The 19,976-nt window shown below is 31.2% G+C and overlaps 1 protein-coding gene across 3 annotated transcripts in view; it reads left to right on the top strand.

The window, feature by feature from the left end:
• The window catches only part of LOC118184382 (homeobox protein DBX1-like), a 144,862-nt gene that overhangs the window by 76,358 nt on the left and 48,528 nt on the right, over nt 1-19,976 (top strand). For 2 of the 3 annotated variants that reach the window (XM_035354051.2, XM_035354050.2), the window contains exon 2: nt 5,245-5,364. The exons of the other annotated variant lie outside the window; for it this stretch is intronic. In XM_035354051.2, coding sequence (XP_035209942.1) covers nt 5,245-5,364 — 120 coding nt within the window. The remainder of the gene's footprint in view (nt 1-5,244; nt 5,365-19,976) is intronic. 3 annotated transcript variants of the gene reach the window in all.

Below are 19,976 nucleotides of genomic sequence, written 5' to 3'. Positions count from 1 at the left end.
CTTATACTTACTGACTCCCGTTTAATGAATTATTCTTAGGAACTTGTGAAACCTTTCATGCTAAGAAACAAGATATTAGGAACTTTTGAACTCATTCAATAAGGGCACAGTTTTATTCAAAACATAGTTCCATAACTATGCATTTTTTCTACTGGATCGCCTACACGCGAGGTTTTTAAGAAATATGTACTACAAGTTAGGTGGCCATTATTTCTGTTTTGTCAGAATTTGAAATTCGCATATGGGAAACAATACTACTAGATTTCGAAGTAAAGAAAATAACCTTAATTTGTAAATAATAAATTTTTACGTGATATGTGTTTCTTTTCCTTAATTTAAATGAAATAATATTTAACATGTAATAACAGCATAAAACCCACAAAAGAAGTGTTCTTTGTCATTCTACTGAAGACATTCCGGAAAACCCTTCCAGTTTATTTGCACAAAACCATATTTTTTTTCACACTGTATCTTTTATTTGTAATATGTGTACACTAAAGCTGATTTATTAGCTTTATTGGCTTGAATTCTGATCTGAGATACATTCTTCCATTGAAAATTTTTCCAAAATAATTTGAAGATAGTTAACTATAAGAGTGGGATAGTTTTGATAAAATAAATTTAATTTTTTCTATAGCTTCCATACAGACAAACACTAGTCAGCAAAATATTATGCATTTATCTGTTAAAAATGTTCCATTCATTTTATGTCCAAACTTTGTAGTTGCTACTGCTTAATCAATTTAGGCAAAGCGCAAGAAGGCTACCTTCTTAAATGAAGGGATGCCTTCATGGAGGACAAGCATACAAATAGTCTGTTGGGATTACAAAAACGTTTATCTGGCTATCAGTGTTTATCTGTGTTTGTCATTACATCACAAGTGAGACTTTCGTGAGAGGGAGAGTTACACTCGAGATGTCTTTGATAAATCTCATGGGCTTTTTTGTAATCGGTTAACTGAACATTTGAATCTGCATTAAGAAAAATATTATGTACTACAAACTTATCATAAACTATTGTTCAGCTTTCTCGAAAATCAATTTTCTTGAACTCAACGTTTTCTAAAGAAAAGTTAGTTTCTTCTCGGAATCGTTTTAAAATTGTTTTCGTTACCTGCCTTTCTTTACAAGTTGAAATTAGACGATATTCCTATAGCAATTTGTTCATCCGTGACATTTTGGATGATCTAGAGGAATTCGTTTCCTTTCTTGCGGAGATTAAAGAAGTTACTTTAAAAGTAATTAATTTTATAAATACAATATAAATTCTTCCCCTTGGGATAAATAATATTTTGCTTTGGAATAATTGGCAAATAGTTTTCCATTTTGCATTCTTATTCTATGCTTTAAAGCATTTAATACATTAAGTGCCGAATTTTTCTTCTGAACGACCTCTTGGTTAAGGCTATAATAATTTTTGAAACTAAATTCCAGTGAAATTTAGTTTCAAAATGCTCTTTATATCTGCTTCATTAGAAGTTTTTGTACATAAATAACCATGGTAAAGTAAAATTAATTGTTTTTTAAAAAGCATTTACAGTTAATCGAGTAACATAACATTTTTTGTTAAATTAAAATTTATTTTTAATGTGCAAGATTGCATTTTTTACAACGCTGGGCTCATTGCTTTCAAGCTTTAATCTTAAATCCTCTTGTTCTGGAGTTCAGAATAAAATAGTTGTTTAAATTATTCGAACGGCTAAACCCATCTTCAAGCATGCGAAAGTTAAAATGAAAAGTATTACCTTTTCCGTAAAGTTTAATATATGTAATAATTTTAATTTATTAGAAATAGCTCGATAGTTTTACTTTTAAACAATGGTTTTGCTTCGATATAATAGACATGTTTACATGCTTAATAAGTTCATCAAAAATTTGTTAGAGACACTTTCCAATCAAGTACTAGCATATTTTTCCACACTGCAATTCTACTGCTAAAATAGTGAATTATCCCTCTAAAATGGTTAAGAAATATTTTCAAATCATCTTCAGTAATATTTTATTCCTTTCATTTTTCAGTTATTGAAAATTTTTTAAATATTTGAAATTTTAGCTAAACCTTTAGATAAAAATAATTCAAGAAATAGACTAAAGAAAACGCAAGAAAGAGATTTTTTAACTTCAGTTATAAGAGAAACTTCAGATAGTGTTATTTTCTAGTAAATAACAAAAATGTCTAAGATGCTCTTAAAGGAAGGTAAGAGGTAGGAAGTCCTTTTATACATCCATAGTTCGAACCATGGATGTAAGAAAGGACTTCCTAATTAAGCAATAAAGCAAGGCTGTCCTCTCTTTAACTGCTTTTTCACTCAGCTGGGGACAAAAGAAAAGGAACGCAGTGGTTCCCCGCCGGAATAGCCATGGAGGTAAGAACTAACTTCCTACTCCATGGGAATAGCCAACGGACAGTTAGAAAACTGCATGACAGAAACACACAAGACGAATGCCCACTTAGAAAGAGCGCACATTTTCACATGGTTATGACTTACTGAAAAATTTTTCAAATAATAATTATTATGATTAAATATGAAATTTCAAGTGGAAATGAAGTTAGATTATATGTAAATTAGAAGTAGCCAAAATTTAACAAAATTATTTGAAACCCTGCTTTTAATTCCCTGTTAAAAGAGTATTTCTGATAGCACACACAAATGTTTTCATAGTCATAACAGAATAGTGTACTTTTATTTCTTTTGTTGAAATAAAAGTTCGAATTTAATTCTGCGTATTAAATTCATTATATACAAAATTTTCTGAACTCTTAAATAATTTAAAAATTATTCTCTGTACATGATGAAAATTTACACGCATTTCGTGCTCCTTATAATTTTGTAGAATTAAAAGAAGCAGTGTGATCAGCATTCCCTTTCACCTTCCTTTGTCGGACTCATATGAGGGACACTTCCCTTTGTCGCGTAAACATAATAACAATTTACTCATAGATGTATGTTTTTAATTATATTAATTTTATTTTGATTGAATCTCTTATCTATATACATATAGGGTTTTAATTCAGCCGGAGCCAAAAGTAAAATGTGTTCCGTTCCTTTTATATGTTCTGTTCCTTTAATTTTTTTTTATCCAAAATAAAATATGCTCCGTTCAGTTATCTGTTATTAATTTAATTAACCTATTTTTTATTTTACCTTTTTTCTTGAATCTGCTTTGTATAACTGAGGAAAAAGAAAATAAAACTTTTGAGAACTTAGAGAATTTTTCGGAAGGGAATTTTATCAGTAAGCTCAGTAGAAATCCGAAATGGCTGTATTGATAAAATAAGAGCGCAGATCTAAAATAAAATCTAATTTTAAAAACAGAGCTAGGAAATTGCACAGCTCTGGATAAACTTCCGAATTGAAGATGCCATTCTTCATCAGAGCGAGATGAATATCGTAGTTTTTCTGTCAGTGTTCGAAAAAGATGGCTGCCGACTTTATTTCCTCAAATATTCATTCTAGACACATACGTCCACTGCACAGTTTCTTAAAACAAAATAAGGTAAAAAATTTTATGAGAACAGTTTCAACTATATGAATGAGAGAGGTCTGTGAATATAAAAGTGTGATTTTTATATGGTCACCTTAAAGTAAGTTTCCAGATAGGAAAATACTGTTCGTTATGCTATGTGAGAAAAGTTAAATACCTTAAATGGCAAATTACAAAAGAAATGCGTAATTGATATTTTCATGGGGTTTTGTAAACATAAAATATAGCTTTTTATATAGTGACCTTATCATTCCAATTAGAAAAATATCTATTATACTTTAATAAGTTGTATACCATTTGTTCCGGCCTCTCAATAGACTGTCACGAATTTTTTGAAGCTCGGAGTTTGGTTTGAATTTTGAATCTGGCAACACAAAATTGTAAGAACTAAATGTTTATGTTTAAAACAGTTGCATGTATACTAACAAAAATAAAATGTGCATATAAACGCATTACCATTTTTTAACGAGCAAACTTCGAAGAGTTGTACGTAATCATGTTTTCGTGGCGCCGATTACAATTTAATAACAAACGCTGTTCTATTCGATATGGAACCTTCTAAAAAGATTCCGTAACATTATTATGAGCGACTCTTCCAGAAACCTGTCAGAAATCTCAAGACTTTTAAGAAAATTTCAAGTTATAATTCTGGGGAGTTTCTGTCTCATAAATTTCGGGATTTCTGACTCCTGAGGACGTATTTTAGAAACTTTTAAAGGTGTGGGGGAAAAAACAAATAGGTAATCAATAAATAAAAAGAAAAAAAGTTTTGATTAAAAATTAAAATTGAAACGGATAAAAAAATAACACAACTAAATTAAAAATGAAAAAGTTTAAAAATAAGAAAGTAGAGCATAAGTCACCAAAAAAGGAAAAAACCCGTTTAGACGAATTATAATTTTCCAGATCTGCAAGCTGTGTTTTTGTGGAAATAAAGTTCATTCTGATGCAAGAATAAATCTATTATTTAAAATGATTAGGATAAGGATATTTAATGATAAAAATAAGGATACTTAATGATTGGTTAATGGAATTTCAAATGACATTTATTCTTAATGTGATGCATTTTGAAAGCTAATCATGTTCATAAAGGGTCAAGTTTCTCTCGGTTCGAGTAGATGTCAAAACAGTGCATTTTTCAGCTTTTCCAAATTATACCGTCATGCATATTTTTTATTTTTAACAGAAATTTTCTGAAACTAAGCATATAGTGATATCAAACGCCACTTTTTTATTTTGAAAGTGACCATGAAGGGACATCAAACGCGATTTGTTCAAGAAATCTTCAACAAGGCGCAAGCGGGTAACTACTGATTAAAAGTGGAACGAAATTTTAAAATATATCAATTTTTCAGACTCCTTACTGGCCGAGTAGTTAAGACCGCTGGCTACTGAAAATTCGACCCGGTTTGGGTTCAAACTCAGGCGAACGGGCTAGTTGCACGATTTTTCGTTGTTTTCCCCCTGTGTAACGTGAATAAGAGCCAGTTTCCTTCAGAAAGTCTTCCAAGGAGGCATCCCTCTTTTTAGGCAGATATCTCTCGTGACTTTTTCATATTCAAATAAACTGTTTTGATCCTACCTATCAGTTTTTCAAATTATACAGCTATCGATGTAACAATGTTTGTTTTGCTAGTGCTTATCTATGACCGTAAAATTCCATTTTTAACAAATGTCGTAATGCACAGATGAAACGGTTAGAGGAAATTTCTATTAAAAAAAATAAACTACGTAATATTGTGTTTTTCTTTGTTCCAGGTGAATGCATTCATTCGCATCTCAGTCCTTTCGCCTATCAACTGAATAAGTGTGTGCCCCGACAGTACCGCCAGCCATCCCCAGTGCAGTATGTCAGCTTCAGAATGCCTTTCGTTTCGGGTAAGTGCAACAGAACCGCTGTATCTTCTTAATAATAAACAAACAATTATCCAAATTATTTAAATCGATTAAAACAATGTTAGCAGATTAGACATATCCACAATCATTTAATCACTCACAAGAAGACTCAGTTGGGACAATCAAAACTTGAAATGCCTTTTACCGGATGTGCTCATTGTAGATTGAGCTCATAGAAGGCTACTCAGGCTAACAGTGAGAAACAAAACGGAAAAAGGACTATCTCGTATTTGCAACTTTTATGGAAAGTTCATGGCCTTCGAATAACAATAAGTCTGCGTAAATACAGACCTTTAATGAGAATATATCCATCAGTTCCTTGCTTCCACGTTTGAGAAATAAGCAAGGAAAAAGAGGCTAAGACTCAGTATAAGTTATAGCCTTTAAATTCCTTCATTTGCTGAAATTCTCGAAAGTGCCATACTGTAGATAAGAAATTTCAAAAGTTGCTCTTTTTTCGCACGCATAAGGTACTTTCCAGAAAATACTGAGCAGTTTCTGAGATAAAAGGCTCCATTAGGTTATTAAAGAAATGCTAAAGAAGTGCCAAATTAAGTTATGAAACGAAGCTAGTAGAATGTACTAAATATTGAAAAGAGACAAAAATAGGAAAAGAAGCAAAACTGGACGTAAACCAAGAAAAAAGATATTTTTGTTACATTATAAAATGACCTTGAAATTTCCATTTAAATTCTCTACTCGTTAAATTTCTTGCACACATATAATTTTTTAATTGAAATTTCCATTAAAATTTTGTTAAATTTCTTGCGCACATACGCATAATCCTTTTTAATTTAAAACTTTTAATGCGGTTTTATATACATATAATGCTCTCTTCTTTATTTCTGTAATATTAAATGAGTTACTTTTCAATGTAAAAAATACATATTTGTTGTTACAGAAAATTTGAATTTGCAACAATACTTGATACGCAAATTAAAAAAATAATTTTAAAATCAGCTTAAAAAATTAAAAAAACATATAGTACTTTTTAAAAGGCAGACCAGTATAATCAAGTTTTCCCTGATAAATAAATACTTTATAAGAAATGTTATTTTACTTTTAAACTAACCAGTTTTGTTCAGTTACTAAGCTTTTCTGTCTTCCGTCATTTCTATTTCCTGCCAGAATGATATTTCAGTTTCTCGTGAGATATGCAAAGCAGGGCAAAAGGACACTATTTAAGCTGGTGTCTGAGTTACTTCAGACAAAGTGTGTTCTGCTGTTCGGGCACGTTGTTTCTTTGATGTAAGCTTGCTATTTTACTGCCGTGCACATATTAAGAGACAACCCCTTTAATTATCTCTGTGCAGCTTCTGTTGATTATTTAACTTTGTTTTACTTTTATATTTTATTAGTCGCTTCACAATTCATCTAAAGATCTAGCCATCAAAGTAATTTTAATTTAGCTAGAAACTTAACTTTGGCGTCCGAAAAATTTACAAACCTTTTCAGAGAACAGTAGAAATTTACGTTGATTCTTGCAAAGCTTCATGTTCCACCGGCACAATTTAACCCAGTGGAGGATTTGGATTCATACTCGAGACAATGCGATTCGAGAGGAAACCCACTGGCAGTTTTGGCGGAAAGAGTTCCGTTATGTTGTTCTCTGAACAGTTGCATTTGCATTTCATATTATATTCTGTTCCGGAATTTGAATTTCATATTATATTCTGTTCTTTTTGATATTATATTCTGTCCTGGAAAAGTTACGATTACTACAACAAATTTGAAAGGCCAAGCTTTAAGCTGGTACAAAGGCAAGTTCCTGAAAGGTGAGCCAGGAAGTGACACCTACATCTGGGAAAATGCTTTAATAAAAACATGCCCTGTGGTAAAAGATCTAGTTAAATTGTAGGCTGAACCTTTCAGCAAATATTAGAATAGGGTTGAGGAGTTGACGGAATTTATTTTGAGGAAAATACAAATTTTCAGTATGTTGTACAACAAGCGGCCTAACACCTAAGTGGTAGAAATGATTGTACCGCGGTTTCTCTTTCCAATTCAGGGCTTTTTCGAGGTAAGAAATCTTACAACGCTCGAAGATTTATTTCATGTTGTATTAAGTTCGAAACCCGGTGAGCGACTTAAAGTATGCGTAAGGCGGATATAGGCGTAAGGCGAGATCTGGACAGTTTTTCTAAATCTCCACCACAGCAAAGTCCACAGGTTAGCCAGAATAGGCAATATCCCTACCGTCAAATGGATGCGACCGCAAAGGGCGGTAATAAAAATAACGGTTAGAAAAGGAAAACTTCCGGCGATCGCCAGAGTTAAGTCGCAAGAAAAAAAAAAAAGGGTCACAAGAAACAGAATTTAAACTAATTTAGGGGACCTATGACAAGAGTGTACGGTTGTCCCTTACTCCCTCTAAAATTAAATTAAATACAGTGGTCGTCAAGAATTTGGCTTTGTCGGAAATCCGAATTTTATTAAGTAAGGTGCCAGCTAATGCTTTTTTAGACACTGAAGCTCAGAGCAGCTTTTAGTCACAAGACATTTTCAAGAAAAATTTTAAAAGATATTGTGTGTTTACAGATTATTATCGCCACTCAGGGCAAGCAGTGCATATGCCTCGGGAAAGTGGGTCTGCATATTCAAATTGAAAACAAGGAATAAACAGTTATTTTCCCGTTGGTGTCTGTGTTACTTCAGACAGAGCTTCTTCTGCCATTCGGCCACGTTGTTTCTCTGATTTAAGCTTGCTATTTTACTGAGGTGCATATTAATTGCCGGTTTGTAGGCCAACTCGCGTTAATTATATCCATGCAGCTTTGGCTGATTATTTAACTTAGTTTTAATTTTATATTTCTATTTTGAGTTTTAACCAAAAGTATTAGATAAGTTTGTAAGCAGCGGGAGTGGTGTTTGTAAGTTACTTCTTAAGTTGAATAAAGGGGTCTTTTCAACACTTCCTACGTCTTGTTATTGATACAATTTGAAATTAGTGAATAATAGCTTCGCAGTTAAAGTAAAGATCTAGCTAGCAAAGTAACTGCAATTTAGTTAGAATCTTAACAAGGTAAATGCCTAGTTATCATTTAAGAATTATTTTAGTGTAGGTCATGCATTTTACCTATTCGGTTTGCCACAAACATCGTGAATGCTTTAAAACTTAAATCGCATAGTTTTAGCAAATTAAACGCTCCATTTTACAATAAAACACATTTACTCTTAAAAAGGTTAAAAATCTGTAGCTCTGAACAGTTAATAACTAATTAGAAGAAATGGGTTTTACGCACATTGCTTTTGTGGATTTTAAATGGATATTCAATTAATCCAGTGATTTTACAAGGAAAAATTTGTGTTAAAATTTCTGTCTGTTTCATAATTTGAATCAAAAGTCAGTTAAAACGTAATGAAAAATTTAACATTTTCTACATGCTAATTACAGTAGATAAAAGAATGAAGCTGAAAGGTTTGCTACTGAGCAGCTTTTAAGTAATTCAGTATGTTGTGTAATGAAGGCATAAAAACACATACATAAAAAAGATATGTATTCTGTAATAATGATGTGTTTCAGTCAAAATTAAATATTTCTATGGTTACATTCGCTTCTTAGATCCCAGAAGCAGGTTCCATCAATTAATGGAAACTCAAGAATTTAACTAAAGATTTATGAAATTAGAGTTTTCTTGGCAACTCCAAAGGTAGTGGAGTAAGTTTGCTTTTGTATGTATACTTAACTTATGGCATTACTTCAGGAAATATACATTGCCAGTCTGCGCAATATTTTATTCAATTTGTGAGATTATAGGAAATTAATTTAATAAATTAATTTTAGATCAATTTTAATCTAAAATATTTACATTCAGTCTTGAATATTTCCCTTACAATATACTTCTGAAGATCCGTAAAATTTTAAAGTATATTAACCCTTTCCGGCACGCTACATTTTAAAGTTGGAGTTTTGAAAAAAAAAAAAAAAAAAAAAAAAAAAAAGGGGGTAGGCAATCTAATTAGGCCTAGAGAAGTACACAACTGATTAATTAGAGCTTCGAAAAGAGTGCTGAAACGAGCATTGTTGTCAATGAACTGACCGATGAGATGCGGAGAAACAAAGAATACAGACTCTCAGTTGTCCTAGATTGTCGGTGAGCTCGGTCTGGGCACACCTAGGGTTCGCCCTTTGATTTTAGGCAAAATTTCAAGGTAAAAATTTAAAACTAATATAGAATGAAGAAATTAGCATACAGCCAAAAAATAACATATAAATTTCTTTTCGAAAAATTTCTTTTATGCCCTAAAAAAATCTGGAAGATTTCTTTGAAAAATGAGGGTCTTAAAAAACTAAACATGGCTAAAATATATGGACTGGTTTGTGTTGAGCTGCCATCTACTGTAAAGAAGGTTCAGAGTAACCTATAAGTCCTTTTTCATTCAATTTTTCTGTGCGCACAGAAGGAAATTTTTAGGTGTGTCCAGACCGGACACACTGTGCCGCAAAAGGTTAATGCACGTATTCGTTATGCAAATTTCCACAAAATTCAAAGCATATGCCTCTGGGAGAAAACACAGAAATAGACTTGTTTGCAGTCTTTGATAATAATTAATTCAAACATTTTTTTTCTTGCTCTTTATGGTATAAGAATAAAGTGAGTGATTCTTGTGGTATTAAAAACTCCTAGAGATTATAATTAAAGAGCGATTCCATTGAAATTAAAAACTAGAATTCCTTGATTACTACTTAATTACTCGATTCTTCCACTGAAACTAAAAATTATAATTCCTTGATTACTACTTAATTACTCGATCCTTCCATTGAAACTAAAAATTAGAATTCCTCCATTAGAGAAAAACTCCGCAATTAAATTTACTTCTTAATGATTTCCTCTGAGTTGGTAAAAATACAACTACATAGGCTTTAACATTTTTATGTTCCTTCTTTTTGAAGACAATGTCAAAAGACAGGAAGAAGTATTTTTGCAAATTATTTTTATTCCTCGAAGAATAGAGCGCCTACGTAAATCTCCTCCAGAAACACCTAGATTTCTTTTTTCTATAAAAAGCAGCGTGAATCTAAGGTCGAGTTTTGTTTAAGTTTAAAAGAAAGAAGAAAAGAATTTAGCAAACGAGGAGCATAATTTAGCAAGAAATTAAAGATCTATTATTTTTATTCTAATTAAAAACTGAATGTATTAAATTACTTCAGAATATATAAAAGCTATTTACCTAACGAGGAGGGATGCCATCGTGGAGGACTTACTAAGGAAAGCTGACTCATGCTCATGTTATACATGGGTAAAACTACGAAAACACCCATGTAGCCAACCTGTTTAGCAGCATTTGAACCTTGGACGAACTACCTGTGTTTAGCGGTCTTACCCGATCGCATATTTCACAAGTGCACATTAGCGTAGCTACTGAGGGAGGAGTTTCTAAAATGGACCAATGAGCTGCTATTGCTCTTGTGATGCTAAATCTTCGCGCATGTGAGCGTATGTTGTTTACGTTTTAATTTGCATTTGTTTCGCAGTTATAAATATATGGCCTCGTAGTGCTTTCGTTTTCTGAGTTTGATTAATCGCTGACATTTCACTTTCGCTATTTTTGTCATGTATTAATGTTAGGATTGGGCATATTATGTGGATTAAGAGAACTCAAGTGTATGTTTTTTTTTTTTTTTTTTTTTTAATTGAGCTGAGAATGACTGAAAGTGTTACAATGAATTTCTTATTTCAGTGCTTGTATTCTTTTGATTTTAAAGGGTAAGATTCAGAATACATATATGATCTGATTATATCCATGGTTAACATTAAAAATTATATGTGAATAAATTGAATATACTCGTTGTGAACACAATAAATTCACTCTGTTCCATGAGTATTTCTTGTGTAGACAATACATTTAAGAGTGAGCAGTTATTAAATGTGAAATTTAACACACTAAATGTATTCGAATGCAAATTAGTAAAGTTCACTTTGAATAAAATTCTGCATTGGTTATTATTATAGAACATCTTTTTCATATAGACTGCAATAAAAAGTGCTGACTTCTATTTACATATATAATTGGTGTAAATATTTTTCTCATACGCATAATTTTATGTAAAGATTGCATTTGGGCTCAGATCTTTATCACATATTTCTTTCTTCATCTTATTTACCACTTATTAAGTAATATTTCACATCGATATTTTTGCGAAGTATCCAACATGTGTATTTATTTCAACCAAGTAGTAAAATCTTCAAAATTTCCTATAATTGATTTAACTTCGCAATGAAAAGTTTCAGAAGCAATCGACGATGCTTTAATTATTTTGTACTTAAAATTGCGTGGCAGAATATTTTCAACCATTTTGCTCAAATCTTAAAGCACGCGAAACGTCATGTGACATGACAGAAATATTACTGGATGCTCATTGGTTCATCCTAGAAGCCACTCCTTCGGTAGCTACACAGATGTGCACTTGTGAAATATGCTACCCGATCTGCTTCTTGTTGAGCCTATTTAAAAAGTAACCATTATGGTTAATGAGAGAAAGTGAACACAAAAGAAAATAATAGTTAGGAAGATATCTAAGAATCGATATGAGGTTGTCTGAGAAGAAATATCTTTTCCAAATTGACAGCTATAGTTCTAGCACGGTAAAATATTCGTTTAGTTAGTTCTATGAAATTTTCTATTATTCCTAGCATTTTAATATATCTGCCCCTCTGTTTTGAATGAAACTGTAATTAACTTTTTTTAATTAATATTTTAAAGGCCAATATATGTTTCATACTTTGACCTTTCAGGTTACTCGGTAGTAGGATGTAAAAATTCTTTGCATTTTCAAATTGGATTTGAGAATGTCAGATAAAATTTATATCACTTTCTATACTTTCAAACGAGATTTTTAAACAGCAAGCTGTAAGAAGGCTTTATGCGTTTAGAAGTGGTGGCGGCCACTAACTTTACTGGGGGACATTACAGGGTCAAGAAGTTTCGGCGACACCATTATGAACTCAATGTTTCCAGATCGGATATCAGTAAAGAGGTCCACTTCAATGTTAACCTTTTGACAAGTGGCCTTATAAACAAAACCCTATTAATACACCTGGTTGTCGTTAATAATATAGGCGCCCGAACAAGCACTTACCGGCACAAAGCTTTCATTCTTTTCAAGATAAACAGGGGATTCTAGTACTTGGCTTTCTTCTCAGACGCAATGCGTTTTTATCGGCGAAAAAGTGTTAAAATATGAGACTTTAGCGGCATCTTAAGTACTAAACGCCGCACTGCCTCCTCCATTTACGTCAATAAAAAGGAGAAATCTTACATAAATTCATTGTGTAGCTGAAAACAAGTCAAGACTCTAATTACGAAGTTGCTGTCAAAATTCAAGTGTCTCTATTTCGTTAGATAGCGTGACAGATTATATCGAGTTTCTGATATGAGGTGCTATGTGTTCGTGTGTAGTTTTAAATGTTTAATAATCGGTTCGTGAGTTTAAAAGTCTGGGGTTTATACGAAACGTAAAAAAGAACGTAACTGATGGCATGCGAGCAAAATTTATGCATAGTTAACTCTCGATTAACTGGGATTGTAAACATTCTACTTAGAATATGTAAGTACATATGCATATACCTACATATTCTATATGGGTGTGTTATGTATTCTATGTTATGTGTGCATGGCCATATATGCATGCATGTTATTATAGCATGCATATATCTTTATTCTGAGTCACACTGTATATGTAATATATATATATATATATATATGTATGTATATATATATATATATATGTATGTATATATATATATATATATGTGTGTGTGTATATATATATATATATATGTATATATATATATATATGTGTATATATATATATATGTGTGTGTGTGTGTGTGTTCTCTGTATGCTCATATATATAGAAAAACTTAATTTTAAAATGCAAAAACTTTAGTACATTCTAACATTCATTATCAAGAGCTACAGCTGCTTAAATTAAATTTTAAATTACATATATCAATAGATTTTCTGCTTCCTGGACCAAGTAATTTGGTAATTAAAGACATATAATTTCTTTGATTGTTGAGTAAATTTAACATTTCATACAATTATAAGCGTTTTTTAAGATTTAGAAACTTAAAATAAAGATTCGAAATTACGATTTGGAAAATAAGCCTTAAGCCAAAATTTGGAATAAAATGTAGGCATTTTAATACGTTGTATTTTCATTTTCAACTTCCAGCTACATTTTACAGGTTGTATATATATTGTAAGCCTTATTTGTAAGACTTGAAAAAAAGTTACATAAATTAAAAAAAAAAAATTACTGTGATTAAAACCCTAGTTTACATCCTCTGATAAATTTAGCTGCAGCCTTTTATGCAAATCATCAAATTATAAGGTATTTCTCCCACTTTCCTAGCGTCCTTCGTGGTGTAGTGGTTCAGTACGCTGGATCGGTAATCCAGAAGTCCGTGGTTCGATTCTCGGCGAAGGCGGTTGCTAATTTTTCATCTCTCTGGCCTCCAACAAAAACCTAATATCTCTACAGTGGCGACTGAACTAAAAGGGTTGTGGATGATGATTCTCCGCACCCAGGATTTGGCGACTAGGTATCCTTAAACACTAGTTGCCCTTTAAAAAGGGGAGTATATAAGGTATTTCTCCCACTTTCCTAGCGTTCTTCGTGGTGTAGTGGTTCAGCACGCTGGGCCGGTATTCCAGAGGTCCGTGGTTCGATTCCCGGTGAAGGCGGTTGCTAATTTTTCATCTCTCTGGCTTCCAAAAAATCCTAATGTCTCTACAAAATTATCGACACAACTTTAAAATCGACAACTGTTATTTAGCTGGCTGCTTTTTAATAAAATTATCCGGAATTTTATTGTTTATAAGGATTTTGCATAATAGTCTGAGTATTATTTTCAAATTTCTTCACTGTCGCTACAGATTCTTCTAATTCTGGTAGTTTGATTTCTTATAGTGTTGGAAATGATTTTTCTGAAGATATTTGATTGCCAGTTAACTACTTTTATTGTTTTGAATTTGAAAAGTTTTCTTTTTCAGTTTCTTTCTTAAGATTTTTTTGCTATGTTAAAAGATTAAGAGGTGTAAATAATCTTCTTCTGTTTCATTAGTATTAGTTTTATTTACTTTCAGACATTTAGGATAAATGTGTTACTTTTCTATTCTACTGTTATTGTTGACGGCAATAATGCTGTCATTATATATGTCAATATAGGTAAATTTAAAAAGTCGTACTTTGTCGAAATTTGTTGATGAAATTATAGTCTCTTTAACAATAAGGAAAAGGTTTTAAATGGCTGTAAAGTAATTAGTACTCATTGAAATACTATTAATTTGTAGGCAAATTTGCTTTTGATATTTTATACAATTTTGAAAACGTTCCCATTTAAGATAGATATTCCATTTTTCTAATTTCAATAATTCCTTTGATGTGTGTGTGTGGGGGGGGGGAATATTGTAAAGCTGAATTAGGTTACTGTAAATTTCGTAGTGTATAATTTTTTCCATTCCTTCATTTCTAATGATGATTATTCATCCGTGTCTTACAGTGTGCTCTTTATTGTTTTAAATACTGTGAAAGTTACGTCACCAGACGTAGTGGTTAGCAGAGGTTAAATGCGCATGTCCTCGGCTCGTGGAATCCAACATTTAAATCCGATTACTGGACTGCACAGTTTTTGAGGAATAGAAATAATTCAAATCTGTTTACTCGATGCTTGTCTCGAGAAATATGGTGAAAGGAAGGAAAGGTACGAGACCCTCGAATTCCATTCCGTAAAGTCTCTCTCTGTCAGTTGTCGGGGGGGGGGAGGGGCAACTTAGGTAGGTAAAAAATATGCGCTGTGCGTTGTCATTTCGCACGCTATTATTTTCAGCCATTTTTCAAGAAGATAATTCTAAATGCATGTTTTTCAGAAAAGAAAACCTCTTTAAAATTTAATTTAGAAGACAAGTATTTCTTTACTGTTGCTTAGGATGTTATATACGTCAAATTCTCCATTTTTAATGTTCATTAAAACATTTCGTAATAATATTTTTCTGTTTCATTTGTAATGTAAGAAGAAATGAAAAATTAGAGCACTTTAAAAAAAAAAAAAACACTCTTTGTTTGGTTAAACTAAATGTGAAATACAATGGGAATTTAATAAACAAACTCTGCCTGATATGCACTATTAGTAAAATGAAATCGAAATATATTCCAGATTTTAAGAAGTTTATTATAGTTTTTTGTAAAGTTAGATTTTAAAAATTATATTTGCAGGAAAAAATTAAATTTTGAATTAGATTAAAGAGAAAAATTTTGTTTAAATTTACTGTTCGATTGTATTAAAAAAATTATATGCTTTTCAAATTTATTACATTGGTGAGGTTTTAAAATGGTTAGATTAAATAATTAGATAATTATCTAATCTAATTAACAAAATTGTTAGATAATTAGATTAGTTATGTTTTTAAAATAAGTTCTTAAAACTCTATTTAAAATTTTAAAATTAGACTTGAATTTAAATTTATTGTAAATTTCAAATTTGGATTAAATTAATTTGCAAAATTTTAAAAAACAAGTCCCAATTGCACTTTTTGTTTAATAGACAGATGCAAGTTATGCAACTCAATTAATGCTTTTTAATCTCTCTTTTCTTTTAAACTGTATTATTTGTTTTACATAAAGTATCTCAGCCAAATAGGATTTCCTCCTAACAGAAATAAAAACAGTGGCTAAATAGCACCTTTGAAACAGATTTCATTGTGGCTTTTCAGAAGCTTTATTTTATTAATTAGTTATTCCCTCTTTTAGGCATCTTTATAATACTCTGTCTCCTGCTGTGTATCGAGCCCTAGAACCACCAACTTAACTTCCAGTTTTCTCAGATATCACCGAATAGGTCCACCAGCGGCCGAGCGGTAAAGTCGCTGAACACTGGTAGTTCGGTCCGAGGTTCGAATCCCGCGGACGGGCTGGCTGCATGGGCGTTTTCGTGGTTTTCCCCATGTGTAATGTGTATACGAGCCAGTTTCCCTTAGAAAGTTCTCCACAAAGGCATCCCTCCTCTTAGGCAGATAGCCCTAGTGTGCTTTGCCATAATTAAATACACCAAACACCAGATATCACCGAACATTCTTAATGAGGAACCTTCATTATCAGTCTTAGCATTTAAAATGATGGAGGTAAGAAAGGAAGGAGGGGCAACCCCGCATTAGGAGTCATGGAGGTAGGAAGTAAGATGGAGTCGCCCTAAACAAGTTTCTCCGTACCCTGCTCTGAAGCACCGGCGATCCCTACGTGGTGACCAAAACATTGGGTCATTTACCATTGAGTTCTATGGGATTTGACGCGTTCGGGTGTAAATATTTTGTAATTACGTCGCAAATATACATATAAATGTATATATTTTCTTTTTCTACAACACTTCAGAGTCCTAAGTATGTGAAAACAACATATTTTTAAACAACATTTCATTCTGAACGGAATTAAATGCTATACTTTTCACAGGACAGTTTTCTCAGAATGGTTTAATTTGAATGAAATATTTTCACAAGTTTTCGTTAATTACATTAGAAAAAAAAAATTAAGGTAATTCGATTTTATTCGGTTAAGGTACAAAAATTAAGATCAAAGTTTATTGTATTATTAATATTAAAATTATGTATTATTTCTTTTTTATTTATAGAGCTTCTTCCTAAAATACTTTCTTAAATATGACATGATTTTTTTTGGCTTCTTTTAAATCGAAAAATGTAAGTCAATTTATAATTAATGCTCTATTCGGTTCATTTTAAATTAGAGAATTATTAGAAATTAGCGAAATACTTTAAATAAGTATTTCGCTAATTCCTAATAATTAAATAGGTATTAAATAGTATTTGACTTTCTCTGAACATTTCTGAAAGGGAATAAAATAAGTTTTTTTTTTTAAGTATTATTTAAAACTTGTAACTGAGTTATTATAAAATGTAAAGGGAATAATTCTTTTAATTATACTTATCAGATTTTTTTTTACCCTTCATTTCAACAATACATATTCCAAAACTCTTTATTACGTTCTTAAGTGCGCATCTCATAGCATTTGCTTTACAATACCTTTTAACAGATTGCTTTCCAATACGAACAATTCTTGCTTAAATAGTTTTATAACGTATTTGTCAACAGGATTTCAATTTATGTTTACAATTCAATATTAAGGTTATTATATATTTAGATAACATTCATAATCATTATAAATTAGATACATTTAATCATTAGATTTCTTCACAGTACTTTCACAGTTGTTTATAAGTGAATAAATTCTTCATTTCAAATACATTTATAAATAATTTAATGAATATTTAAGTATTTTGTCAAAGGCAGATACATGCTTTTTGCAAGCACATTCATAAATACCCATACATATTTCCTATTTATCATTTCCGGCATGAGCAAATCTTTAATTTCTGTGCATTCACTATATTTTTCGTGTAAAGTAATTTACACTAATTTAGCATACACCCGAAAGTTTTACATAAAAAATATATATGAATATAATTTGAATGAAAATTATAAGTATTATTTTTAATACCCACTCAAAGGTCAGTTTTTCTTCAAAATTCCTCCACGATGGCATCTCTCTCTTTAGGCAGATAGCCCTTGCATGCGTTACTGTATTTAATAAAAACTTAATCTGACCTATGTGCCTAATTACAAATATTTTAACATACATAATTTTATATTTACATTTAGCCATCAAGTTTCAAACTTTTCAAATCTTCTAGAAAATAAATTTTGGCAGATCTCTTTTAGCAATTTTCTTAAAATCTATATTTTTGTAGTGCAACAGCTTAGAATTTTATAAAACAAATTCATAATCAAAATCGCTGTTGTTAGTTATCGAAAAATAACCAAGATGTGATTTTTGCGTAAATGTCAGTAAACTATACAAATTGCTATTATCCATCACACTATGAATGTTTCTTTCATGCGAGAGTGTCCCTTTTTCGATTTCTATGGAACTGTCGTGTGTCGAAATACTATCAGAATCTTGTCAAGCGAGCTTCTGAATGTAAACAAAGAACACCCCGTCTGGTGACCCAAGCTTCAAAGCAGTGCTTCACTTCTAGCGCGGAATGGCCCCTCCTCCCTTTCCTACCTCCATGTTAGGAGTGAAGCACTGCTCGGTCACCAGATGGGGTGTTTTTTGTTTACATTCAAAAGCTCCCTTGACTGCGCTTTGATAGTATTTCGACACATGGCAATTCCATATAAATCAAGAAACGGGGTAATTGCGCATAACAGAAACATTCATTGCGTGATAGATAATAGCAATTTGTATAGTTTAGTAACATTTACGCAAAAATCACATCTTGGCTATTTTTCAATAACTAACAACAGCGATTTGGTTTACGAATTTGTTTTATAAAATTCGAAGCTGCTGAACTACAAAAATATATATTTTAGCAAAATTTTTATACTTATAGAATGAAAATAACCTTACGGTACCTTTAAAATTGTGTACGTCTTTCGATACCCTTGATACAGTATTCGCTACTTTCATTTTATATTCCAAACGCAAAAATGTTTTAAATATTAAAAAAAAAAAATTGTCATCCACATATTATTGTAACGTGTACTTTTTAAAAATTTTTTGAGGAGAGGCTTTATAGTTGCCCATTTTAATTTTGAATAAAGGAAAAATAATCGCTAAATGTATCCTATAACGTGTTTTAAGTTAAAAGTTTGAAACTTGATGGCTAAATGTAAACATAAAATTATGCATGTTAAAATATTTGCAATTAAGTCAGGTTAAGTTTTCATTAAATAGAGTAAGGCATGCAAGGGCTATCTGCCTAAAGGGAGAGAAGCCATTGGGGAGGAATTTCGAAGAAAAACTGACCTTTGAGTGGGTATTAAAAATAATGCATGTAATTTTCATTCCAATTATATTTATACATATTTCTTATGTAAAAATTTCGGGTATATGCTATATTATTTTAAATTACTTTATTCGAAAAAAATAGCGAATTCGCTACTTTCATTTTATATTCCAAACGCAAAAATGTTTTAAATATTAAAAAAAAAAAATTGTCATCCACATATTATTGTAACGTGTACTTTTTAAAAATTTTTTGAGGAGAGGCTTTATAGTTGCCCATTTTAATTTTGAATAAAGGAAAAATAATCGCTAAATGTATCCTATAACGTGTTTTAAGTTAAAAGTTTGAAACTTGATGGCTAAATGTAAACATAAAATTATGCATGTTAAAATATTTGCAATTAAGTCAGGTTAAGTTTTCATTAAATAGAGTAAGGCATGCAAGGGCTATCTGCCTAAAGGGAGAGAAGCCATTGGGGAGGAATTTCGAAGAAAAACTGACCTTTGAGTGGGTATTAAAAATAATGCATGTAATTTTCATTCCAATTATATTTATACATATTTCTTATGTAAAAATTTCGGGTATATGCTATATTATTTTAAATTACTTTATTCGAAAAAAATAGCGAATGCACAGAAATTAAAGATTTGCACATGCCAAAAATTAAAAATGAGAAATTTGTGTGGATATTTATGCATATGCTTGCAAAAAGCATGTATCTGCTTTTAACAAAATACGTAAATATTTATTAAATTATTTATCAATGGATTTATTCTTTCATAAACTCC

This window comes from Stegodyphus dumicola, chromosome X2 (genome assembly GCF_044657685.1).
Source record: "Stegodyphus dumicola isolate Sdum_Otavi_A_Nest chromosome X2, ASM4465768v1".
In the NCBI taxonomy this organism is placed as follows: domain Eukaryota; kingdom Metazoa; phylum Arthropoda; class Arachnida; order Araneae; family Eresidae; genus Stegodyphus; species Stegodyphus dumicola.
This window is presented reverse-complemented; position numbering and strand designations above follow the sequence as displayed.